Source organism: Dermacentor silvarum, chromosome 3 (assembly GCF_013339745.2).
Source record: "Dermacentor silvarum isolate Dsil-2018 chromosome 3, BIME_Dsil_1.4, whole genome shotgun sequence".
Classification (NCBI taxonomy): domain Eukaryota; kingdom Metazoa; phylum Arthropoda; class Arachnida; order Ixodida; family Ixodidae; genus Dermacentor; species Dermacentor silvarum.
The window spans coordinates 217103082-217128851 of record NC_051156.1 but is presented as its reverse complement, the minus strand read 5'-3'; the positions used below and the strand labels follow the sequence as shown (position 1 = coordinate 217128851).

The 25770-nt window shown below is 49.0% G+C and overlaps 1 protein-coding gene across 2 annotated transcripts; it reads right to left on the bottom strand.

Annotated features, from left to right (window-relative positions):
- Nucleotides 1–1404: 1404 nt before the first annotated feature.
- Nucleotides 1405–25770, bottom strand: LOC119446663 (metabotropic glutamate receptor 2). Of its 2 annotated transcripts, none has more exons than XM_049664323.1 (12): nucleotides 25629–25770; nucleotides 22811–22909; nucleotides 15480–15790; nucleotides 13622–13783; nucleotides 12637–12867; nucleotides 10987–11355; nucleotides 9068–9302; nucleotides 7827–7973; nucleotides 6319–6494; nucleotides 4858–5273; nucleotides 3657–4080; nucleotides 1405–1737 (listed from the first exon to the last, which is right to left on the bottom strand). In XM_049664323.1, the coding sequence occupies exons 2-12, from the start codon at nucleotides 22878–22880 to the stop codon at nucleotides 1516–1518; spliced, it is 2763 nt and encodes a 920-aa protein (XP_049520280.1). In that variant the 5' UTR covers nucleotides 22881–22909; nucleotides 25629–25770; the 3' UTR covers nucleotides 1405–1515. The 2 variants fall into 2 exon arrangements, with proteins under 2 accessions (XP_049520280.1, XP_037567084.1); XM_037711156.2 differs by having other exon boundaries at nucleotides 25659–25748.

Genomic DNA, 25770 nt, shown 5'->3' with positions numbered 1-25770 from the left:
CATTTGCTGTTGCACGTCCGTGCGACGATGTCATGTCGGCAGAGCTACACTGCTGACTTAAAGTGTCAATTGGTACTTTTTGCCGAGAACCCCAACAACTGAGCCGCTCAGCGCGAGTTTGTCATGAATTAAAAACTGATTAGGGGCTGGAGGAAGCAGCGGCACCAACTTTTTGTGTGCAATGCGCAGTGTCGTGCTTTTCGCGGCCTAGCAAGCAGGAGGCATGATGCTCTTTAGAATGAACTGAGGCTTCATATAGAAGACAACTATCTGGACAGTTCAAACGAGGATGTTGCTTGTGGCAGCAACTAGCAAGTGGCCGAGCCGAGCTATTGTAAATAAAGGTGTGTCATGTTCCAATTTTTCCGTTTACTAAAAGATATGGGTCGAGCTATATTCGAATATTTTTTTTTTATTTCTCGGAGACCACAATATATAGGGGTCAGCCTATATTCGGGGTCGGCCTATTTACAAGCAAATACAGTAGCTGAAACACCCATTGGATGCTTTGGGAATGACTATCGCAAAACTGGTGTCATCCTAAAAATTCGTTCCAAGTTGATACGTCTTGCAAACTCACTGGCTGCAATTCGTAAATTGCAATATGTGCCATAAAGCAAGTAATTAAAAGTTGATTAGTATTATTTGTGCTAACTAGTCTATTAATAATTTCGATTCCTCGTGCAAGTAATGTCTGCTTCTCTGAGTAATCCAGCTCAATGACTAGAATCGTGCTGTCTGCAACAGGCGATTAAAAAAAAATTCTGTGTGGTCTAAAAAAGAAATACCCGGTATATCAAAGCCTTCTAACACCAGATACACTATGCGCTTCCCCTAGGGGCCAGATGCATTTGCACTAGTAAAGCTCCACAGACTCTTGAACCAAGCCGCTAGACCATAGTATGTCAGTCAACTTTCTTCAGAAGGAACTGCAGTCGAACTGCTTTGTGCAACCCACCTCGTCCTCATTTCGTTGATTTACACACCCTTACGTGTGCATGCTAGCTTGTATTCCAAGACATCATGTTATTTGCTGTTCTGCAAAGCCGTGTAGCCTGGTGTTTGTCGCATTTTGAAGCACATAATTCAGTGGAAGAGAATTTTGCTAAAGCTATATTTAAAGTACTTATTCAAATATGCCACATAGTGGAGCATTGCTTTAAATATGCCATGTAGTGCCTTCTCGGGCAGGGGAAAGAGGAACAAAAATTGCACTTTTCTGACAAATTCACTTCAGGAGAACAAGAACAAGTGTATGATGTGACTGCATATCATGTACTAGATCTGGAGGCTATACAGCTTTCAGGGTCGGAGTGTAGATATATTGTCACCGCACAATGTGCCAGTGCTGTGCAGATAATATGGAAGTTATGCAGAATTAAAGCTGGAATAACAACCTAGCTGTAGGCAGCATGAGTGTAACTGTTTATGTGAACGCAAATGCAGCAATAATTTGCAAGCACAGTCATTTATGCAGTTTTTTGCGCAAGGGGCAGTCGAAAGTGGGTGCGCGCGTCACAGGGTCTTGCTCTGTCCACGGTGCGGCTGGACGTTGGCGATGGCGACAGCAGCAGCAGCCTCGGCGGCCATGTTGTCGAGGTTGTCTGCCTTGGCCAAGTTGTTGAGTGCTAACGGCGGGTGCATAGCACAGCCAACTGCAGCACAGCGTCCGCCATGATGGTGACTCATGACGCCCTCGCGTGTGTTCTTGGCCGGCTTGCACAGAGCGATGTACACCTACGCAATTGACACAATGCAACTGACTTTTTTTTTCTCATTATTTTTCTTTTTTTTTTTCCTCTCTCTCTTCTGTACGAAAGGGACAGACCTAAGTAGCACACGAATGAGGCTGTCGCCAGAATATTGAGTTCCGTTACAGAAAAACAAAAAAAAATTGGAGGACGCTTAAGCTTCGCCTTTATGAGTGGAACGCGACAGCGTTATGGGGCCCCATTCGCATCGCATTTTTCTTTACGAGTAGGCTTCACTGAAGCACAGAACGTGGAAAAGCCAGCTTACAAAGACCAAGCATACACTGATCCCCTTAAAGTCGGCTTCACATTTAAACAAATGCATTGTTGGGAAGACGTTTTTCCAGGGGCAATATAAGTCGTCTTATATTAAAACGTGAAGGCCCTAGGACCTTTCTTTATTATTTTATTGTTTGCTATTGCCCCGGTGCGCACGCGTGTCCGAAACGCATTAGGCAGTAAGTCCCAATTTAACCTGCCGCGGATGCGAGCGCCATCTGGATAAGATTTTCGCGAATAGCCTACCCGTGCGCACCGCTGTTGGTATGGTAGAAATGCTGGAAAAGGGGTTTGTGTTTGAGTTTCCTCGTAACAGAATTATGTTTTCTCGTACATTCAAATTACAATCCGACGCCACCATCTCTGTAGGTTGTGGTTAAGTCGTACTTTACCTTATTTCCGCCAGATTTTACTGTTAGAAATTTAATTTTTGTTCACTAACACCTTGTGCCACGCAGAGGGCCTTAGCGGTCGGGGTGGTTCGGGATTATTTTCTCCGCCACGGACGCCGGCGCCAACACCGGATTTACTGCGACACGGGGCCTTACGCGTTAATAGGCACTTCGCATCGAGATCTATAGTGACAGCGGAAATGCGAAAGTCAAGAAAAAATTTAGGATAGTAAAACCGTGCACTACCACGCACGTGCAACCACTCTAATGTTTCCTAAAAGGGGGAAGCGAACCCACGTACAGCATATTGAAAAACAAGAAGACAGTGGACAGTGGTTGTCCGAAAACAATCAAGACGGTTACGAGTGTAACGCGAACGTTTAAGCGTTAGCTGGAGGACTGCGGTCCGGGCTAGGTATTTTCGCTCCGATCTCGAGCTCGCCGAATCGCTTAGGGGTCTAAACATCCCGATTGTTCCATGTCAATTCACTGCAAAGGATGTTTTATAACGTTCTGGTTCTTAAACTACTACGCTCCTCTTCGATACTGGAGTGCTCGCTGATGTTTTCGGCATACACTAGCGCAGCCGGGCGCGCGCCAAGTAAGTCGCCGGCGCCGGCGCTTTCCATCTAACGGCAAACATCCACGCCGCCACTTCACGAAGGCGAGGCGATACCGCGCCGCTGCCGCCCGTGATGCGTATAGTGATGCGCGGAGGGCGACATCATCTGGTGATGTTGCATGGGATCTAGCTTTGCGTCACCTGACTGAACTCGATCGACAGCCGCTGTAATGAGTATACTGGAAAATCAGCGAAAGGCAAGATTGCGGGGAAGTCTGCACTATACCACAAGCTTACAAGGCAGTTGTCCTTCTGGAAAGAACCTCAACGAAGTTGCCTGGTGAGCCAACCTCTCTAAAGTTCGCATCTCAAACCGTGCGATTTCTTTCCGGCTGATTTAGTTTAAAGCTCTGGGAGCGGCAGGCAATGGAAAGCTGCCTTACGCATTCCACGCGTGGTAGCGGTGGCCTGCTTGCTTTGCAGAGCATGATCAGAACTACGTTCTTTGACCAGCGGTACCGCCTTTTAAACTAATGCTCTCCCGGACGCGCCGCTTCCCTGGGCTTTAGACTGCATAGAAGGCGTTGGCTTAAGACAGGTGACAAGCTGTACAGTCGGGGCTGTACAAAATGGCGGCACGTAATAGCTGCAATCGAGACCGTTCATACATACCTTAGGCGCGAAGAGGCAAGCGGTCTGGACAGCACCGGACAGGCTGAGCAGGAAGCTGAGTGCTAGCGTGCGTATAGTTGGTGATCCGGAGAGCAGGAACAGTGGCAGGAAGGCGAGCCAGATGACGCACGTGGTGTAGTTTGCGAACGCCAGGTGGCGGGCCTCGTTGAAGCCCTCGGGACACTTGCGCGTCTTGAAAGCGTACACGGTACATACGCCGATCAGCAGTGACGGGTAGACTAGTCCCAGAAGGTACGATGCACGGTCCGAGCCTTGGCAAACGAGCACGTTGCGCGCTCGGCTTGGGTACACGTGCGCCACAGACGGAGGTTCGAGCATGAGCCACGCCGCGCCCAGGGTGGCCTGCACGCTGATCAGCAGGCCCGCCAACAGTAGCTGGGACCGAGGGCTCGTGTAGCGCAGCCTGAGAAAGATGAATGAAGGCAATGGCACCGAAGGTGGCACTCGCACGTCGATGTGATGTGACGTGAGCGAGAAGCTGGTGCTTGCAGAATCTGCATGCCTAAGCCATGCCTAAGCCGTGCAATTCTGGAAGGGAACAACTTCACCCTAGTAACACAAGAACCTTGCACTCACTATCTGAGCCGCGAAGCCAGCCGACTACCTTTCAAATAAGGTGTAAAGTGAGAAGCAGGCCTTATTACATCCATGCTTTCGTGTCATACGAGGTTTTGCAATGGACAAGCAGGTCCACTTATGTGACGTTGCTGCGCCAAGCACGAGAACATTGGCTACCTACGTAATTATATAGCACTGCCGCCCCAGGACGTGTTTTCTACTTAACACCGAATTGTTGGTCTCGCATTGTAATTCACATACGAAGTCTGCTGGTCTCATTTGCGTTAGGACTAAAAAGTGTCGACTTGACCATGCAGTTTGGCCTGCTAGCGATGACGGCGGACTGCATGCTTTATGCACAGCTACGGTCAAAGCTACATATGTCATTTCACTTGACCAGATGTGCTCTCTGCTGCGTGCTGGAACGCCTCGCTCAAGAACTACAGTAGTTTCGGAGTAGTTTTTCTTTTCTGCGTGTCTTTTGGCCGCTCGAAGTGCTACCTTTATACCATTAGCATACAGAGGAAACCTCCTTTAAAGCTCGGTGTACTATTAATGCGTGTGGACTGTCCATGCAGAAACCATGGTACAAATGATTTCGCATTAACATGCATGCACTGACCTTCGGCGTCCTCCTCCGAAGATCCGCGCCGTGCGAATGGTCTTGCAGAGCAACGCTGCATAGCATATAGCATAGCATAGGCCCAGGAAGAAGCGTGTCAGTGCGCAGCTCCACGCCGACGGCTTGGCCACGATGACCGGCGTCAGCGCATACGACATCAGCAGGCCGAGCAGCAGCATGCTGCTGAGCTCGCGCCCTGACGCCTTCACCACGGGTGTGTCGGCGTACGAACGGAACACGAGCGCCACGAACACTACGGCCGCGGCGCCCAGCGCTGCAACTGCCAGAGCAGCGATGGCCCATGGATCACCGTAACTTAGGAACTCTTCGGGCAGCGGCAGGCAGCGCGCCTTAGACTCTGGGTCTGGCACCGTCCCCAAGGGGCAGTCGCGGCAGTGGAATTCATCCGCCAGGAACTGCGCGCAGGAAATCAGCCGTTTGAACAAGTTGCTCAAAAGACGGAACGAGGATGGTCCCAGACACGGCAAAATGTTCGCAGGATCTCCTCAAACGGTCAAAACACCCTAGTCGCATAGGGGACATTCCCGGGACGTTCTTAGAGCACAACCTAGCACTTTGGGCCTGACAGTTTGGCTTATAGGACGCCCTTAGGAAGTTCCTTATAGCACATCTGCACAATGCATATAATAATAATAATAATAATAATAATAATAATAATAATAATAATAATAATAATAATAATAATAATAATAATCTGCGAAATCAGTCTCAAAAGTTCGTGCAGTGAGTCATCAAAAAAGTAAAATACTGGAAGAGGGTGTAGCAGCGCCGCTCTTTCCAATCAAAAGGAAGCAGTCGACCTCTAGTACGAGCCGGACTGCGGTATGACAACACGGAAATTTAAGCTCGCATTTGTTTTTTTTGTTTTTTTTTTTTTTTTTTGCGACGCTGTGCCTGTGCACTCTGCATTGGTATAGTGCGAGAATTATTGTCACGCAATTCCATCACTGTGCCGGTGCACCCCTGCGGATTCATCGCCTTTCCCCAAATGCCAAATGGTGCTCCGGGAGCGGCATTACAGGGTTGTGATGAAAATTCAAAGTGAAACGACATCGCTGCTGAAGCGCTTAACAAAAAAAAAAAAAAAAAAACACGGATTTCCAAGGGTGCTTCCAGCAATGAAAGAAGAGGTAGAACCACTGTATTGTGTCTAATGGGAAGTATTTTGAAGTGACGACACTGTTCATTCGGAGAGTCTGGGAAATTGTTTTTAAACGTACTGCACGAACTTTGGGGACAGTCCTCTTACAGAGGGTTTCATCTAACTTGTGCCGAGCCTGAACAAAGATTTATTTCTTTGACCTTCCTTCTCTCCGCTAGCAATCATCCTTTCTTCAAAGAAATAATAATGCGCTCAGACAGTCTTGAATACTGCTAATATGCGCGTACAATCTTGGTTTAATGTAGATCTCGAGTGTCCCTTTACCGAAAGATATATACCTGGTACTGGGAGCAGTTGCTGCACAGCCAGCAGCATGTGTCTCCTTCCAGCTGTAGCTTTGCCTGTCCGCGGCGACACGGGGCGCTGCAGAAGGAGTGCGGGAACCGTGGTTCGTCCGCTTTGAAGCGAAGCGCCTCCAAGTCCAGGTCCAGCTTGGCCTCGCCATCGTCCCCCACTGCGCGCACCGGAGGACTCTTATGATAGCCCTCTTTCTAAGTGGGTACGAGAACGCTCTCGGAGCTGTCCTATTGTGCATTCGGCCCCGTGACGATAACAATCTGCGGGTAGATCTCATTATTTGCTCGCCGAAGCTGCAGAATTGCCACCGTCTAATATTAACGCTTGCAAGACGTCGACAAGAATTTTTTGTATTTCCTCTTTTTTTTCTGACGGGCAGCGAGGCGCACCAGGAAGAGGTTTAGGGAATGAGGTCGCCAGCGGCACATTTATTATGACAGAGTGTCCATAAATGCCGAATGGAGTGTAGACTTTCTTACGGAGAGCTGACTATTACGTGGCTGCATTGTTGTACTGAACACCTCTGTTTGTAAAATGCCTGTGACCTTAAAAATGTCGCAGTTTCGCCCGAAAGGCGAAGCATCAATTCCGATAGCAAATTAGTAGATAGCTATTCGGAGTAGGGATAGTAGTTTTATCGGCTGCATAAATTTGGACACATTCGCTTACTAACTGAATTAACAAGCGTTGTTTCAGCGCGCACAAGCAAACATGAATAGATCACGCTCGATGACCGCAGACAACCACTGTCAAAACGCCGGCGTGAGCAAGCGCGGCCGCCGCAGCGAGCGAAGGTTCGTGCCGTCTATCGCTTCAACGGAAACTGAGGGGCGAAAGCACAGCGCATACAAAGGTCAGAGCCGTGTGGAGATCGCTTTCAAGATACGGTGCGCGCGACAGCCCCCACTGGCGCAAAGTACAAGTACGCAGTTGTTGGCAGAGTAGAAGCCGCCCCCCCCCTCCTCCCGCGCTACCTTCCACTTTCCTCCTTTCACGAGTCGCCAGTTCCCCTTGCGCCCGGTTGCAGGATACGCATTTGGTGGCGCAACACAGTGTCGCCCCCCTCCCTCCGTACCCCACGGCCTTTCGCGCGACGGAAGAAGTCGCGTTTGCTCTCCGCCGTGCGTTCGCTCACCGTGAAAGCGCGCATCCCCCGCGCGCTTTCACTCGCACATAAGGCGCGCGACGACGATTATCGCCCTTGGACTTTATGCGGAACCTCACGGTGACGGGACGACGACGGCAAAAATCGGCTTGAAGTGTCCATATAATTGCTGTCGCAATAAAACGAGCGTCTAGCCTTTGCTCAGTGCAATAAATCTGCCCTAGGCAAGGCCAGAGCAACCCTTGTCGGCCCGAGCAGGCAGTTAACTCTCGATTAAACCTACGTGTACCACTCAAGCTTAGTTTCAGCATTCAAAAATAGAGGCAAGACAAATGTGTAAGAGGACTCGTTAATATTCTCAGTGCATGAAGGAGACCCACTCACGCGAGTAGCTACCCACGTGCCGCCAGGCGTAGCGAGGCTGACCACCGTCGGCAGCACTGTCGTTGTCTAGACGCTGGAAGTTGAGGATGCTGTAGCGTGGAGGCGCATCTCCACTCGGTAGGAACCGGAATGTCTTGCCTCCTTCGTCTGCATATTTCGACAAGTAATTTTTTAAGGCTCCACGAGACAGAGTGGTAACGTTAGTATTATGTTAATATGTATACAGACGGACCGCCCAATGTTTAATACGACCAGTACACAATCACATGCTTGCTAGAGTAATGAGGACGAAGTGTAGGTTTCCGAAGTGCTAAGGGGATCGCAGTACTTTTGGTCGGCGAGAAAATGGATCTTCTTGTCCCTGCCAGCGAAATATTTCTTGTCGAGCCGGCGACAAACTGTGTAACTACCCAAGAAGTGAGTAGTGATTGAGTGTATAATGATACTTTCGCACTATAACAAGGATATTATTATGAAACGTGCACAGCGATGGTTTCAAATCTGGCAGTGTTCCTTTTCTTTTGTGTGTTCATGACAGACACATACCATAGCTATGTCACAGATCCGTTGGTTTCTCAGCAGTCTATAAGGGCCTTGGTACTTATGGCTCCTACTGGCTGTTGAGAACATGATTAAGAGCTGCACAGACTTACGTTTTCGTGGATTGATTGCATACACCTGTACTTAACTGCACAAGAAATTGTGCAGAGTGTGAGCTCACACGATATATAAAGACGTGGATTCGGCTCCCATTAGCGGCACTCTTCCTAAGTTGATTCTGGCGCTCCCTTTTTTTTTTTTTTTGTTCTTTCACTGCCTCTCCCTTAATAGGAACACGGTTGCAGAGACATAGCAGTAATGCAATTCTATGCCTTTCTTGGTTGGGGGTGACCACCGGCTTCTCCGGTCGTTACGTCGTTCACTCATGCACTTCGCGAAACTTTTCATTCGCTCCAATTCGCAGCTTATAAAGAATCACTCGGAACGGCTAAAATAATGTGACTTGACTGGCCTTCAACCTGCTACAACATTGATAACAGAAGTGAACAAGCATTCACAGTGCAGGCGCACACAGATTTTATCAACAGTGAAAATGCTAGGTACCAGTCGATGTCAGAGTACTCGACCGTCATCAAGCACTGTCATAAGTGCAAATCACGGTGTGTCGTCACATGGAGCGCGCATGCGACAACCGCGCAGAGCTCATGACAGAGGACGGAGTACATGGAGCGTGCGCCCACCTTTGAAGGATACCTTCTCGAGGTACCGCTTCAGCGCGTCGCTCTGCATCTCGCGCGCCATGGAGGCGCACAGGCCCTGGTGCTGCGGCCCACAGCGGTCGCGCTGCATGTCGTGAAGCGCGTGCGCGAACGCGTACGCTGCATCGCGCACGAACTGTAAGCCGCGGTAGCCCGGCCGAAGGCGCCGGCCGGCGCTCGGGCACCACAGCCGGAACTGGTTGTTGAAAGGGGTCTCCTGCGCGGCACCAGCGCACGTGGTCAGAAGGCCCGCCTCCTATAACATCTGTGCTGTGCATACTACCGTGACAGTCGACATACATGTGGCGGAACGATCACGTGACTGCTTTTGGTAGGAAACTGCTATAAGGAGGGGATTCGTTCTATCTTGTGGCAGAACTGCGCGAACGCTTCGAGGGCAGTGGGTCAGATGACGAATGTATGGTCCGGCTATAGTTCCGTCATCGAGTCTTACGAGGAATGGAAGTGATTGATTGGCGATATTGCTCAGTTGGGTGATAGCTTTTAAATGATGACGCAACACAGTATTAATTTGCTTTGCACTCTTAGCCTATACATCGCCCACTTTAGAGTGCTGTTCCTATTCGCTACCTAGCCCCTGAAACGTCGCTCTCGCTCGCGAAAAAAAAAAAAATACATTTACATGTCTGACTTATAAAAGTGAGCATGCGTGCTCTTCTAGCTGCCATGAAAAAGCCTTACGCCTGAAAAAGACGACTGTGCAATACCGCCGTATAGTTCTTTCGAAGTCGGATATGCTGAACCCTAATTTTACCGTGACAGCGGGGCAAAACTGGCTGCAGTTTGGAGGCCGTGGTTAGTGAAGCTTTCTTTGTGGCGTCCGAATGCGTGGATGCTGTCGTCTGTGGTGGCGCTTTGGCGCGTGGGTCTATTAACGATTAAGATTGACCAGCTACATGTTCATAAATGTGTCTTCAGCAATACGGTGTTTCTGTTTGAGTGCTAATCGCATTGATGCCGACAATCATCGTGAGATTGGGTTCTGCCGGAATGTTTTTCCAACGTACTAGGGTGCCATGCGTTGCTTTGTGGACTCGGCTTCGGTGTAGCGGAAACGGTTGTTGTTTTGCGCGCCACTCTGAAACCTGCTACATTGCTCAGATGCGTGCATCATGAGCCCGACTGCCATGGGCATCCCACCATGCCGATGCTGACCTTTGGTGTTTCGAACTTTGGGTTGGTCACGATAACATTTTGACATTTGGTTCGGCTCTATCTCGCGTTTAATTTTTTTCCTAATTGGCTTTTTTCTCAAAAATGTTTTTTTTTTTTTTGGTTCAGACCCCTTTTCATTTATGTTTCATTGGTTTAAACCTGCGATACCTTTGGTGGTGCAGGTTTCCCTCACTTTTATTTAGGTTGTTTTTACTTCACGAGGGGCCCAAAAAATAGCCATGGGCGAAGTCGAGCTCACTGAGCATATACCAGAATGGTAACTTCTGACTCGTATATATCACGAGGAATCCGAATGCTTTATACTGTCACTGTGGAGCATATTTGCAAGGTCTTGAAACAATTACGTTGCTTCTCTGGGGCAGCTCTATACGGAAAGGCTTCGTCCGATCGCCTACGCATAATATGCTCACATGAGTCGCTGCTTTGTTTGCTGTGTCACATTGAACTCCAGTTCAGCGGCGCATGGCGTCTTCCGTTAGATGTCGTTAGATTAGAAATTGGTGGAAATTAAACAGAACCAGATGCTTATTTCCTCGAGCCTCTCATAGTCATAAGCAACTTGGTGGCCTGACTGTTTTCGCCTTCACTAAAAAGGGCTCTTTGCACACGCGTTCGCTACAGCCAGAAAGCATCCATGACACGCAAAATGCACTTATGCCCACGCGTAAATACTGCTACGGAAAGGCGAAAGGCAAGAGGCCGACCTGGAAGTCCGGCAGTCGGCACTGGAACTTCTCTTCCCAATATTCCGGGAACCAAGGGTTCAGTGCATTGTTGTCGGGCGTCAGTTGGCTGAAGTGGCGCTCGAATCCGTTCAACGGCTGCACCATGGGCGACACAGTGATGGAGCCTTCGACGACTTCCTCGTGGCCCTGTGCGACGCTCTCGAGGCCGCTCCAGGCGTCCGAGCCGATCCACACGAAGCGCGCCCGCCTGCGCCACGCAGCCCGCATCAGGCTCCGCGCGGCGCCCTTGTCGGCGAACACCACCACCACCCGGGCGCTGCTGCGGTGCGTCAGGCTGCGGATCACCGCGTCGTAGTCTGCGTCGGTGTAGTGGTCCACGGGGATGCTCTGGGGATGCATGGCCAGAAGATTTCACGTCAGCTGTGAAGTCTAGGTCTCAAAAGCCATGTGCGTGTTTCTGCATGTGTCCGGCATGGCCATGTCTTTAACCAGCGCTTCAAGGAATTAAAGGAGCCATTGCCCGGCAACAAAACAACACGAAGAAGTAAATATGAGAGGAATGTAATTGATCAAATTATATAGATAGATTTTATTGATAGAAAAGACAGAGAGGTCGACCTGAGCCAGTGTACTCTAGTCTGCTACTCTGCACTGGGGAAGACGGAAGGGGAGTGAAAGTACTGGGATAAATGATGATGATGATGATAATGATGATGATGATGATGATGATGATGATGATGATGATGATGATGATGATGATGATGATGATGATGATGAGAGAAGTGGTGAGTGCTTATGTACATTAAACGATGGCCCTATAATTTTGTCAAATGTGTGGAGCATCGTGTATGTCACCAAGGTTTCCATATCACTGACTATGTGACCCGTTGCAAGTCCCAAACAAGGAGGGACATTTCGAGATCCCCAAGCGTCATTGCGGCGGCACATCCTGTCGGTGTGGTGCTCTTATACGCAGGTTGCGTGAAGCGCCAGCGTGTAATTGTGCGCTAGCTGACTTCTAATGTTTGCGTCTGCCGAGGTTGGCGCGAAGCAGTAGAAGCGTGTTAGCGGATACTGGTGCTAAGAATACGATAGAGGACGGCTCGCCACTTCAATTAATGTATTTATCCTTCGCGTGGCGTGTCCGTCTTTGGAGGGTCTGTTGCACGTCGTTCCATAGCCGCGCTCTCGCGGTCACCTAAATGCATATTGTGATTAATAACCCTCGCTTTGTTCGGCAACTATGTCCATATGTCTACGGAACTTATTTCGGCCCTGATTATACAGTGCAGTTATGGCGCAAACTACAAAGGAGGCTCAGTCGCCATGCGACGGTGCGCCACAAATTAGTCGGAAACGTGTGACTGCACATATGGAAACTGTATACCGCATAATCCTCTTGTAGACGAGGCGCAGCGTGGATGAGTGTGGACGGGCACGTGTTTACCGATTATGCGTAAGATTCACCACATAAGCCTTGCATCTGACGCCATTGTCAAATATCTAGCCACGATTGCGGTATCTGATTTTAATGTTCATTTGCTTTGACGGTTTCGAGGTAGTTTTGAATTTGTCTATATTTTCTTGGTGTCTCCACCTCTGGCAGAAGAAGCACATTATGACATAGTCAGCCCACTATATATGGTCATCAACCGCCAGGAGACGCACCTGTGGATTGGAGAGGCATATGCGGTATCGGGCAGCAAGCTCCTGCAGTTTGTCGTATCCCTTGTTTCCATAGTCGGTGTCCGAGTAGACGACCGACACGTACGTCCAGTGGAAGGCGCGCAGAAGCTCCAGGATGGCGTGTGCTTGGTTGACGTCCGACGGCACCGTCCGGAAGAAGTACCCGAACCGGTGCTTGTTACTAAGCGTCGGGCTCGTCGACTGGTAGCTCACCTGGGCACGCGCGCAGGATTAAGCAGCGGTCAGTCAACTGCACTGAAACAGAATACTCGTGGTCAAACGACTCGTATCGCTGCATCCTCAGCAGCACTGCACATTAGGGAAGGCGTTCCATCGAGTGTCTCCGCCACAGAAGGCACGTGGGCAGCTCAAGCGAACTACAATATGACGAGTGAGAATTTAAGTATGCCGTTAGCTTAAGAAAGGCGTCGGAAGTGCAAATCATTACAAGTATCATGTCTAACGGGGATCTAACTCCCGACTTGTGCAAGTCGTCAGGGGTGCTCCCCCGAAATAGCGTGAATAGTAATACACTTCAGGAGGATGGTTTGCTGCGCAAGTGGGTATTGCAATTTTGAAGCGAACAGTGCGAAAAAAAAGATTTGATACAAATCAAGCGGTGTGTTCGTCTTCCTTGCCTTTGTATCGTTTTTTTTAGCGCTATTCACCTCAACATATAGTCTATAGCAACATCTATTTTCGTGAACTTTGATTTCCTTACTTTGAGTCAAGAACGTGTTCAAGCCTTCAGTGCGTAGGCCAGTGCTGCACCTGACAAAGGTGGCGGATGGACAAGGTTCTCTAAGACAACGTGTACGACATGCGCGACGTGCAACGAGGCGCGTGCAGTGCCAAGAGCTTCAAAAGAGTCGCACTGGTTGCGTGCACGTGAATCCGGATTAGTGTGAAACCAGACTTGAAGCCAGGTACCACTGCAGCTTCATTCTAGAAGGCGGGCGGCTCTGACCTGTGGCACGCGGAACAACCTGAGCAGGTTTGCCAGCTGGATGGAGACGGCGCTGGACTGTCCGCCGATCACTCCGACGACGCGGTCGAAGGCTCCGTGCCGGTACGCCGGCGATGAGCCATCCGCGCACGCGAAGCCCACGCTGCTCCGCGCGATAAAGCCCTGCGACATGAATGTAACGTCGAGTCTTGTACAAGCGTTTGCGATGAAGGGCATTTGCACTTTGCTGAGCAACAACCATTGGGTGAAACGTGAACGAAGAGGGCAGTTAGATGTGTGAGCACGTGGGATTTAAAACGTCCGTGGGCTACAATCGTGGCACAACATGTCGTATTGCTGAAACGCACCCTTCACTTCGAATGCTTGCGCGAGACATCACGTTCTTTGCGTGGACACACCAAGTTTTCAAAACAACCGACTGCTCCACCTGGACTCTTCGCTCCGCCTTCGCATCGATACTGGACTCTGCCGTTGCGAGGCCACCCTGCTTTGTCGGCTGTGGCTACAGAAGTGGCCTTTACTAAGACCTTTGCTTTTAGCACTGGAATAACCAAACTCGTGGTACGTGGGATGGCTTTGGTCGCGAGGGCACCCTTCAACACTTTCTGTGACTGTCCTGGCTACGGTGTACGAGGCGACTGCTCCCAACTGCGTTAGCTCGCTTTGTTCACGGACCCTTATCAGTTTTCAGCCAAAATCATTTTGTAATGCCGAGCTCATAAGCCATTGCAGCAGAGGGCGACGAAATCACTGCAACACTTTTTAAGGATAGCATACATGCTCAAATGACTTTAGCCTGAATTGACATTCATTGCGCTGCAGGTGATCATAAATTGTGGGGTTTTACATGCCAAAACCGCGATCTGATTATGAGGCAGGCAGTAGTGGGGGACTCCGGAATAATTTGGACCAACTGAGGTTCTTTGACGTGCACGTAAATCTAAATACACGGGTGTTTTCGCATTTCATTCCCATCGAAATGCGGCCACCATGGCCGGGATTCGATCCCGCGACCTCGTGCTTAGCAGCCCAACGTCATAGCCACTAAGCAACCACGGCGGGTTGCTGGTGATCCTGTGCTGTGCTAGTAGGCGGTAATCGCACGTGTGTGTTCTCACTGTCTTTCTACTCTCTTGTCTCTATAGCTCCCCCTCTCCCATTTTTCAGTGTAAGGTAGCAAACCGGATTTTCCGTTCGGGTTAACTTCTCTGCTTTCCTCCTCTCTTTCGTATATATATATATATCTCCCAGTGGTCTGCGGGAGCGCAGCTAATATCCCAAATGGTCCCTCATTTTCTGTCATACGTCACGATAGAGCATGTGACTGTTTTCAACGTTCCCAAGTAACTGACTCACTCACATGCTTTTCTCTCTTCCCGGCCGCGCCTCGGCTACCCTTGCGCCAGAAGCACTTTATCCTTATTTGCTTGTGCATAGCGGGGCACTAAATGCAAAATGTCACGGTGGCCCGTTACAGTCACATAATCTCACGAAAAGAGAATGACGAAATCTTTAGTGGGTCGTGTCGCTTTGAGAGCACCGCCGATATAGCAATAGGCTGGGTGTTTGAAACTGTGACATCACATACGTGGATGGTCTGTGTGAACTCATTGTGGACTGCGCGGTGCACTTGGTGCTGCGCATGAAATACCGTTAACGACGTAGTCACTCGTGTGGAGAACCTTTTTTTTTTTTCGTAATTTTTCGAAGCAGTTACCTGCAAGGACAGGTAAGAATAGGCAACAATAGAACAGTGGGCAAACCTTCACCTCACTTACTAGGCTTCGAGCGTGTCGCGTTACTTTCCTTCCTGCTTTAATTTTTGCTACGTCGTGCCGGGGGGCAAAAAAAGGCTCACCTTGACGAAGTCTAGGGACTGCTCGAGCGCGTACTCTGTCGAGTCGCACGAGTCCAGCGCGAGCACGCCCAGCGACACGCCGGGCAGCAGCGCCGAGTCGTTGTTGATCTTGTGCAGCGTGAAGAGCAGCGCCTCGAGCTGCTCGACGCCCTCGTCCTGGATGCGTCCGCACTCGTACGTGGCGTTGCGCTCGTGCACGGGGAACAGCGCGCCCAGCAAGATGTCGCCGCTGAAGTTGGTCATGCGCTGGATGGGCCAGCCCGCCACGCCGCCGCCGCCACACACGGGACGCCACGCCAGCGCGGCGGTCGCTGTAGGCAGTTGGAAGAGACTCGGATCATTCTCTCCAGTCCTTCCGGCGCTTCCGTACATAGTTTCAGTTTGTACGTAAGCGATTATCATATACGGAATATCCTGAGACGAAGATGGGAGTGCTAGCGTTGGTGGCGCCATCACACGGCGTTTAGTTCAACCAGAGCATAGAAAACTATTATTACAATGTGTTGCTATGACCAACAGTGGTCGAATAAGAGATGTCTCTGGATTCTGTGTTTCGAAGAGGGACTTGTCTTCGTCAGTGCATTAACTGCTTTTCTTGGCAGCGTTATATAGCGCACTCTGCTCCAAGCCAAACTGGGAAGAAGAGCACCAACATTTAATTTAGTAAGCTGAGGCAAGTAAAAATCTTCAACAGGGGGATGTTGTGATTGCGAGGACCAAGGGAGGGGGATGGGGGAGGAGTTTTGCAAATTCTTCTTGGTTCTTCCAAAAAGTAGGAATAACAATACCAGAAAAAGAGCCTTTTCGTTTTCTTTCCGAATTCCTTTCCGTGTTTAGTCACCCATACTTGTGGTACTGATAATGGCTGCTAATGGTATCCTCTTTGAATCGGGATGGTGACTAAAGTAACGTAGCCTGCGCGAACTTCTTAGTGCTTACCATATCCGTCACTCTGCTTTTCTCTGCTTACCTCGTAAAGTTACCTATACCTGCGATGATCCCGCCTCCAGCTCTCCCCGCCGTTTTTCCTACCAATAGTCTAAACGTCTCTTGCTTATCTCCATTGCTGAGCCAGTGAACTCTCCCGTCAGCTTATACCCAAACGCCTCTGACATGTGGTTCCCTACGGTTCTCGCTGGTGGCTATCTGTAGCAATGGATACTGAAGAAGCATCTGAGCTATGTGACTAAGTGTTGGCACTGTGGGCTCTATAGCTAGGATGTGCTTCTAGCTGCACGAAGTTTTTCAAAAATTGCCTGTAGCAAATAGCACAATTCTAACCATTGAGCTAATTACTCAATGAGGCGGCCATTACTTCTACGAGAAATCAAAATGCTTAATTGAATAATTGAGCAAAATTGCAGTAATTAACTCTGAAATGATTCCTTTACCGCATGTATTGTAATCTGCGAATTGTAGCTAGTTAGTTTTCAAGACACATTCACTTGGAATTAATTCTGAGAATGGTACCGGTTTCGAGATATGCGCCAGTCAGACTTGCGGTAAAAATGCACGTTGTTCCACTTGCTTTTTTTTTTTTTTTTTTAGAACGCTGTTTTATGCGTTTAAGCACAAAAGTAACTGGAATGCCAATGCATTTCGTGGGAAAGTTTGAAAACTAGTATTTCGAAACTAGTGAAGTCCTGAGAATTCGTTCCAAGTGCATACGCCTTGCGAACTCACCGGCTAAATTCGTAAATTAAATTATGTACCGTAAAGAGGATGAGGAGGAACAAACATTTATTGAAACCAGCAGTTTAGTTGGCTGGGCCTAGGCCTCCCACGTGGGGACGTCGAGGTCTTGCCTCTTCGCCGCCTCGCAGGCTTGCTGGGTAGCCCAGAGTTGGTCGTCGAGGTGGGAGCTGCGCAGGGCGGCGGCCCATCTCGACGAGAGTGTCACAGTATTAATTGCCCGATATTGGTCTTTACATTCCCATAGCATGTGGGGAAGCGATGTTGCCTGAGTCTTGCAAGTGTTACTAGGGTAGGTGTCTGGGTAGATCCTGTGGTAACGTGTTCAATTAATCAGAAAGATAACTACTTTAATTATCTTAGTTATTCTATTAAGCACTTTGATTTCTCGTAGAAATGGCCGCCTCGAGTAGTTTACCTGAAGGGTTATAAATATGCTATCTGCCACAAGCAATCTTTAAAAATTTTGGTGCAGTTAAAAAAATTGGTGTGGTTTAGCTTTGGTAACCCTGGTTGGTAGCGAAAGATTCACTGCCCTGGCTAGGCCCATTGTCGAGCTGTGGCTGAGGTGTGTCTTCACAATGATATACAGACATGTTCGCAATGAATACAGTGTCTATTCATCATTTTTATGCCCATGAAGACACTGCGGTGATCAGTAAAGTAGTGAGACTTGGTTGCAACTCGCAGCCGGGCCCAAGTCTACTCGGGCAACGGCGGCAATGTCTCCTTTCAGGATTCCGCAACGGCCTAAATATAGTCCGACGTAGCTTGACCGCGTGTACACTTTATGTCACGTTGGCGAGAACAACAGCGGCTATAGTTCGACGTATGGTTCGACGTGCTGGCGCCGCCAACGTAACCGGACGCGCGGCCAATGCGCTCCGACGCGCCCGGCGTCTGATGACGCTCGCCCGCGCGCGCGCTCCCTACACACACACACGCGCGCGCGCGCGCAGGCATGCATGCACGCACACGCCTTAATCCTCTCTTGTGGTTTGACCTCTAGCTCTCAAGGTGAAAACTGTGGAGTCGCCGACGGCTGCCCGAGGTAGCGTAATGAAGCTTTCGCTTCAAAAACACCTGGTATAGCGCATGCATGGAATCTAAAGTTCCGTGTAAAGTGGTGATAGATCCACAAGCAATGGTTTCATTAGGGTCAATGGTAACTTTTCCTACCGCGAATGTACTCCCATCTCACAAATATCGGCAGAATTTATTTCGTTAATCGTTGCAAGCTTTATTTACTTCATCGTACATGTAAATGGTAACAGTCGATAACTGTGTCGCGTTTCTTGTTTGAACGGGCAATATTTGCGTCCTCTTCGGTTTGCATGCTGGGACGGTTCCTTCTCTGTGGAGATTTATCGGTCAAGATCGCCCCGTGTAGTCTGAGAGGTTGAAATCGAAGAGAGTCGTGGACCTGTTGCGCCAGGATCACGAAGCGAGTCAGTGGCGCAATAGCGGAAGGCGTCAGAGGTCAGCCAGCGCTTCGGCGTCAGAGCAACCGAAACCGAAGAATGCCGGGGAAGAAAAATGCGTCAGTAGCGCAAGAATGACATCGTAACGGCTACGGAAAAACTGCGTCATAACAGCAGTCTACATCGCCCGAGCAGCTTGCACTGTGGCACAGAGCCACAGGACAAGCTGTGGCAAGCTGTACAGTCGCAGTATTTCGTGCTCATAATAATGCGGTGCAGACTAAGTACAGGCAATAGCCTACTTATTCACTGACTTACAACGATATAACTCAGTACTTATAACTTAATAATTCACTATAATACAGCTGACTGCCACAAATCGATTTGTTCTGTCTGGCACGATCAAGAGTTTATGATGCGTTGGCAGGCTGGTTGCTATGAAAACATGTGCCCACTCCCACGCACCATTGGGGGTACGAGATAGATGTCCGCATACACGCTGCCGTCTGTGATAAGAAAATATCTTCCGCCTTTCCTTTCTGCCACCGGCGTCGCATTCAGTGTTGGCTCAGTCGCATGACCGAAGCTGCCGTTTCGTCTAGCAAATAGCGTAGTATACACAGCGAGGGTCACACATTATTTTCGACGCGACTTGCCCGCGACAGCCGGCGCGTTTGCGCGCTTCTAGACGGTCGAGCGGCAGCGTGCAGCCGAGAGCTCGCGCTTCCAGCAGAAACGAGCGCGATGTGCAGCCTCCGCAACCGTGCAGGGAACTGGGCAAGTGACGCCCATTGCGGCCCATCGGTGGCACGAATCAGATTTCCGCCCTGGTGAAACACGATTGCTCCCGGAGCGAGAGCGGCCGAGGGAGGGGACAGGCGGCCCATCTGCTTTCACCGAGTGTCGACGTAATTGCGAGACTGCGCACTGAGAAGTGCTCATCAGATTCACGACCAAAAACGTGGTCCGGGGCATAGATTCCGCGGTAACAACCAAATTTCAGTAATGCGCATGGACCTTCGTATATCCGTGTTCGTCGGCCGCTCCCAGTGCACGCCACTTTTTTCTTTTTGTAGATCATGCGGGCAAAACTGAAAGATCTCCAGGAGTGATCCTCTCGAATTAGCCCAGTGAGGCGTTATTGTAGTCTTCATGACTCAGCATGGTTGTTGCAGCCGAGGAACAAATTCGAGGCGATTCGGTCGGGAAGACACGATGGTTAAGGATCGGGACACTCGTGAATCAGCCCAAATGCTGATGACTGAGCTTAAATAAAATCATGTTAGGCAACACACCAAAGCTGCCATGGCTGTATACTTGACCGCAGAGGCACATCCATTATGTTAGGAGTCGTAGCATTCTAGTAACTTACCTTAGCAGCTTATGTGCACTTGCAGACAGTGGTCTCTGTGCTATACGCTTGTGTGGGAAACAGGCAACTTTCGGTGAAGGTTAATGTACCAGTGCATCACTACTCCATCCTTCGCGCCACACTCGCAGCATTCATAGTTGAGTTTTATTTCGCTGTTTCTTTTTGAGCTAAACGCGGTCATCTTCCCGCTCTTAGAGCATTACACCTCAAAGCGGACAGGTTTTCCGCCGTTGAATGTGAGAATGTGAGAACTAAATACGTGAGATTCATACAACGCAGTCGCTTAACCATGATCATCGTCGACCAAGAATTTTCCAATACAGAGCGCAGAATACGGGAGAACGAACGAATGCGGAGACAAGTCCACTGCAGGACCGCTATTCCCGACCGAATCGCTATTTCTGTGGGCGTTACACACCATGAGAAGTCTCTGAGGATACTTCTTGGTGTGTAACGCCCACAGAAATAGCGATTGACCTCAGAGACTGTTGCAACTTTATCCTACGCCTGTGCAGTCAGCGTCATACTTCACGCGAATGGCGTCTTCAGTGTCCTTTTGTTTTTCCTGCGGAGTGTGCAGGAGATTCCTATTTGGCGTGCCAGGAGTAATTAGGGGGGGGGGGGGGGGGGTAGCTTAATGTGTCTTCCTTACAAAGCGTTCGATAATTGTTCCGTACAGTTCGTGTTTGGTAATGTTATGCCACTGTTGCTGTGTCTTCATTGTTCGGTTTAAGTCTGACGGTGACTGTTACTTAATTAAACACGAATCTCCTAGTGCCTACCCTTTTCGGTCCCCCCCCCCCCCCCCCATCTTCCCCCTCATTCCGGCATTCCCGGCACTTTTCTTTGAGGTTACGTGGTTCAATTTGCGCAATTCGGTAAATAGATGAAGTAATAATAAAAAAAAAGCTAACACAGCCTCCTGTCCGTGGTCTCTCTGGGAGTCAGCAGGTCTCGCCGAAAACTTGCTGGACGGGACGCATGAGTACCCATAGGAGCTCTTCTGGTGCCTCGTTTGCCTCGAAGACGCCCAAAACAAACATTCTGAGCGATTTGCACGCGCTACTGACCGTCTCAAGTTCCTGACCTTCCCGAAACCGTCCGGTACTCGCAGCCTGCGGAGGGACGAACGGTTGTCCCGACGCACACTACAGTGGCCGCGCTCGCCGGCCGAGCGAATTTCCCTATTACTCTCGGCGCGCGACAGTGGCAGCTGGCGAGCGCGTAAACAAGCGTGCTTCCAAGTGTGGCGCTGGGCCCGCCACGCGCGGCTTCTTCGGAGCGTGATTGCCGATCGTTGCAGGGGACCCTCGCTGCTGCCTTCACAGCTCGGGGCTTCCCGGAAGCGGAAACCCCGTGACGCGCCTTGGCTTCTCCTGCTGCACCCCTACTCCCCAGGGCGGTGTGGGCATGAAAGGCCTCCTCGGGGCCTTTCCGGCCATGGCACGGACAGAGGCTTCACGTGTGTATTGCTCATTAAGGGTTCGACTGCTGACCGTTTGGGAGACGGGGGTGGATCGAGGGTTATCAACTTCTCGGAGAAATGGTTGACGTACGTCCGGAATGTTCTACGTCATTGCCACTTGTAGATATAAATAACGCCGGGTGTACCGCGAGTTACGGTTGCCAACGCGGACGTTTGCTTCGAGCACTGTCTGAGGCATCGTATTACGTTAATGTATAAATTGCAGAATGGAATTTGAATTGAATTCTGGGATATTAGGTGCCGAAAACACGATTTGATTATGAGGCACGCCGTGGAGGGATACTCCGGCCGGATTACTTTTGACCACCAGGGGATCTTTAACGTGCCCCCAATGCACCATAAACTGCAGAATAGTCGTACAAAAAGAAGCAGCTTCGCACACTGCCCTAACTTGACTCCACCGCGCACGACAAAGAGAACGTGCACGTGTTAACCGCGCATCTCTTTCAGAATGTCAGCGTCAGTCTACCTAATTCGAAAGGGACCGCAAAGTCCTACAAGTGATTGCGCTTGACTTTGTGTTGGACCAATTCATTTCCAGCTGATGCAGCCAGCCAAACCGCTTCAACAACTGTGCAGCAGATGGGCCCCGTCGCATTCTCTTACACACGTTCTCGCTGAGAAGCATTTACCATGCTTCTCAGCAAAACCGTGAGGACTACATCACAGCCAGTACTTTACATTGAATTGGGCAGCCCAACAACTTTATACAGACATAGACTACTTTGCTCCCTTACACACATATCTCTTGTTTGCATGTGACAAGTCGATATATTTAGTCAATAAACGATTAATTGTGTTTGTGTGTGGACCGCCGACGGACTATTATACAAATTATCTGTAGACAGCGGTAACTCTATGCGTAAACGTGTAGAAGCGTAGACATTTTATATATTAACGAAATGACCTTGATGCATGATGGACGAAGATGCAAGCTGCTCTCGCCCGTCAATTTGTATGAATGCGACTACTTTTTTTTTATTTTGCAAGGAGTCGATGTACTAGGTGGTGCTCACCACTGGACCCTGTCAAACATCTTGCTTGTCAGCCTCCGTCTAGAAACTGTGAGCCTAGCCCTTGTAAGATTTTTTTTCACTATCGCTGCCACTGCAAGTGCAGTCCACTGCTCGAGTCCTTGTTCTACTATTTAATAAAATACGAAAATTTCTTAGGTCAAAATACTGGCTCTGATAGTGAATTGTTAGGTTGTTGACAAGCGCAATGCATATTTCGTCGATAACACTTTTACGTTATAAGTTCAGTGCTTTTGGCGACGTCTTTGCCTCAGTCCCCGTTTTCCATGCTCGCACTGTTTTTCGTTCCTCAGCGTTTATCGCTTCCAGACTGCGTTGAAACTTACCGGCAGCGAGCACCAGAGCTCGGCCAGTTGGGACCAAGCTTCTGGCAGAACAGCAGGGACGTCGCAGCATGTCCTGTTCCGCCCACGACGCTTGCAAGCCTGCAGTAGGCATTCGTGCTCTGTTTACTCGTTATTTTTTGTTCCCTTCATTAATTAGCATTTTTAATATAACTTCGGACCACACCTACTTGTACTTTCCATCCTTAGTATTCTGTGTTCCATAATTATCACTTCTGCGAAGCTTTCCTGCGCAGTTTGGTAACCAGCTACTGCGGAATCGCAAACTTATCGCCGGCCTTCAGTATAATTTGGTCTAAACTGATAGTGAACTCTTGTCACCTATATTGTGTGCCTCTCAGGCAAGGAGGCTTTGAAAACTACGACCTGTTTTGCAAAGTGAAAGTTAGAACTGTCAGCACGATGCGCCCGCTTAGCTTATTTCCTGCTGGCCGCATAGAGGGAAAGCGCATTTTAATGTAATTTAATCTTGAACAAATTAAGTTATGTGTCGGGGGTGTGTGACTTATTCCTAATTCGTCCTTATACTTTAATGAACTGATAAGGTTGACTTCCACCTGCTGCAGTTGCTTGAGGTTTATGACGTCCTGCTGCTGAACACAAGGACACGGGTTCGCTTCTCGGCCGTGGCAGCCGCATCAGGTGGCAGTGTACAAAAAAGTCCGTGCTCTTTCATTTAGGTGCGCGTTAATTACCGGGTGGGCGACATTATCAATCCGGAGCACTCCACTAAGGCGCGCCTCACAATGCATTATTACACTTCGAAAGGCAGCATCCTATCAAGTAAATTATATGTCAGACCTCGAGCCATTTAGCATAAGTTGCCGGATGGTGGGGCAGTGATATGACTTATATGTATTCATGATTATAATAACAATAAATTAGATCGACCTTCACTGATCCAAAGGAAATACGGCGCAGCAGTTCATGCGCACTAAAGCAACCTTTCTGGAAGCATCTGACAAACAACGTAAGAAAAATTCCCGGAGCAACCAATCGAACCGTAAACACGATTAGACACGCACCGAAAACACATTACAGCGAACATTTATAAAGCAGTTGGCAATAATACAGAAATGTGATGTTCACCAATGTTTGCTTTTCACTGTAATTAATTTTCATGTGTAGTACTCTGAGCTGAAAATAATTAAAGCTTGCTGGCAGATGCGTACTATATCACTTGCGCGTTTGCAAGTGATATTTGAACAGTAACATTTCAGGTAACTACCCTTAGCTATGAGTTCACGAGCAGTAAACTAAGGTATTCGACTGTCTAAACCAAATATTATATTAAAGCATAGCTTAATCTACACTTATCGCAAGATATTGAGCGTTTTGAACGTTTGTTAACGAACAGACACAGTGCAAGCGAGTTTCAGCCGGAGCAAAACACACGGATTTGTTTTCCACCTCCGCGTGAGCGCATGGAACTTTCCTTCGGTTTTGTTTTCCACAGCGGCGAAGCACGTGGCATCAGGCAAGGACTTCTTCCTGCTTTGGTATCTTGTCAAACATGTTTGTCTGCGCCGCCCATCCAAAAACAAAAGTACAACTGCTGAAGAAAGTACTAAATCTGTTAGAATTTTTTTTCCTGAATGGACAATTTTTTTTCCTGAATGGCTAAACATGTGGGAAAAGGAAGCGTAGCTATTGAGATGTAAATAAGTTGGTACCAACTTTTAGTTTGGAAACATGTGTTCATGGAAGACCCAATTATAACTGGGCTGGCTGCCGCTTTCGTTAGAATGAGACTTCGGAACGTGGTCTCGAAAAGGCCAAATCTAGTGTATGTGTCTTTTCGTTTCTCTCTCTCTATCTTCAACAGTCAGGCGCACGAGATGATAATAGAATTTTACTTTTAAACGCGACATTCGCATATATGCGAACCATAATGCAAAACTTTCAATTTTTTGCCTGATTTTATTTTTTCTTCAGACAACTATTTTGCATTCTTAAAGCTCACTATCAGTTCATTCTAAGCGCTTGTAAATTAAAATAGTGCCCGTTGAAATAACCAACTTGAGTCACACGCTACCAGCTCAGGAACAAGACACTAAACTATGGAACCAAAAGTCAGAACACGAGTTACAGCCACTACACGCTAAACCAATAAGCACTCACAGTAACAGGCATGCACTGGAGAAGGCTCACACCACCGTACATGACGCATGTGGCAGCCTTCCGCATGCGTGAATTGCGGCTCATGAGAGCTACAGGAACGTGCAAATTTATTAAGTGGCATTGCCAATAGAAAGGACAAGACGTTCATTTTCCCGATATACGAGAGATGCTTAGTAGCTATCTTCCGGGCCCTTCTCTGGAATGAACATTCTTGGTGACAACTAAGTTCTGAACAGTCCATTTTCTTTCGACTTCGCTGAGCCAAGATGGCATAATGTTGAAGACTATACTCGAAACGTCAAAGTTGTTTAACACAAATGATCAATACCACTTGGAACAACCACCGTCGAAATGACAGGCGCCCCTACATGCTGCTTAACACTCGATTACTTTCTATTGAGCCCTACTATCACTGACTGTCAACGTACAGGCGGAGTCGACCGTGATCGAAACTTGTTATATTTGGCGCCTCTGTAGTGCTTTTCACTCGGGATTACTATCTACTCGGCCACGTACAGTTTCCATCAATTCTTGCATAGGGAACGGATCCTTGCAAATCTAAGTCGTAAAGCAGTTCCCGGAGTGACGGACAGAGGTTGGTCGTCTTGGACTATCGCTCTCTACGAAAGATGTAGCAGCCCGAGGGTCAAAGGGCACCGATCGCTCCGCGAAGACTCGCCTTGCGTGACAGGCGATGTGGTTGACTCACGCTGCGTGGGTCCGGACGCGCGGTCCACAGCGCGCGCTCAGGGGTCCACGGCGGTTGTCCGGGTCCGAGTGGCGGCCTCTTCGGTCGCAGCCGGCGGCGACACTGGAGACCC

Bases quoted from the DNA above. Each gene is read 5' to 3' on its own strand.
- LOC119446663 (XM_049664323.1), bottom strand. From the start codon at position 22,880: ATGCTGCGACGTCCCTGCTGTTCTGCCAGAAGCTTGGTCCCAACTGGC. The intron at 12,868-13,621 runs GTCAGAGCCGCC...GCGCGTGCCCAG, and splicing joins GGTTGTTCCGCGTGCCACAG to GTGAGCTACCAGTCGACGAG. The intron at 7,974-9,067 runs GTGGGCGCACGC...CGAAATATGCAG, and splicing joins CGAGAAGGTATCCTTCAAAG to ACGAAGGAGGCAAGACATTC.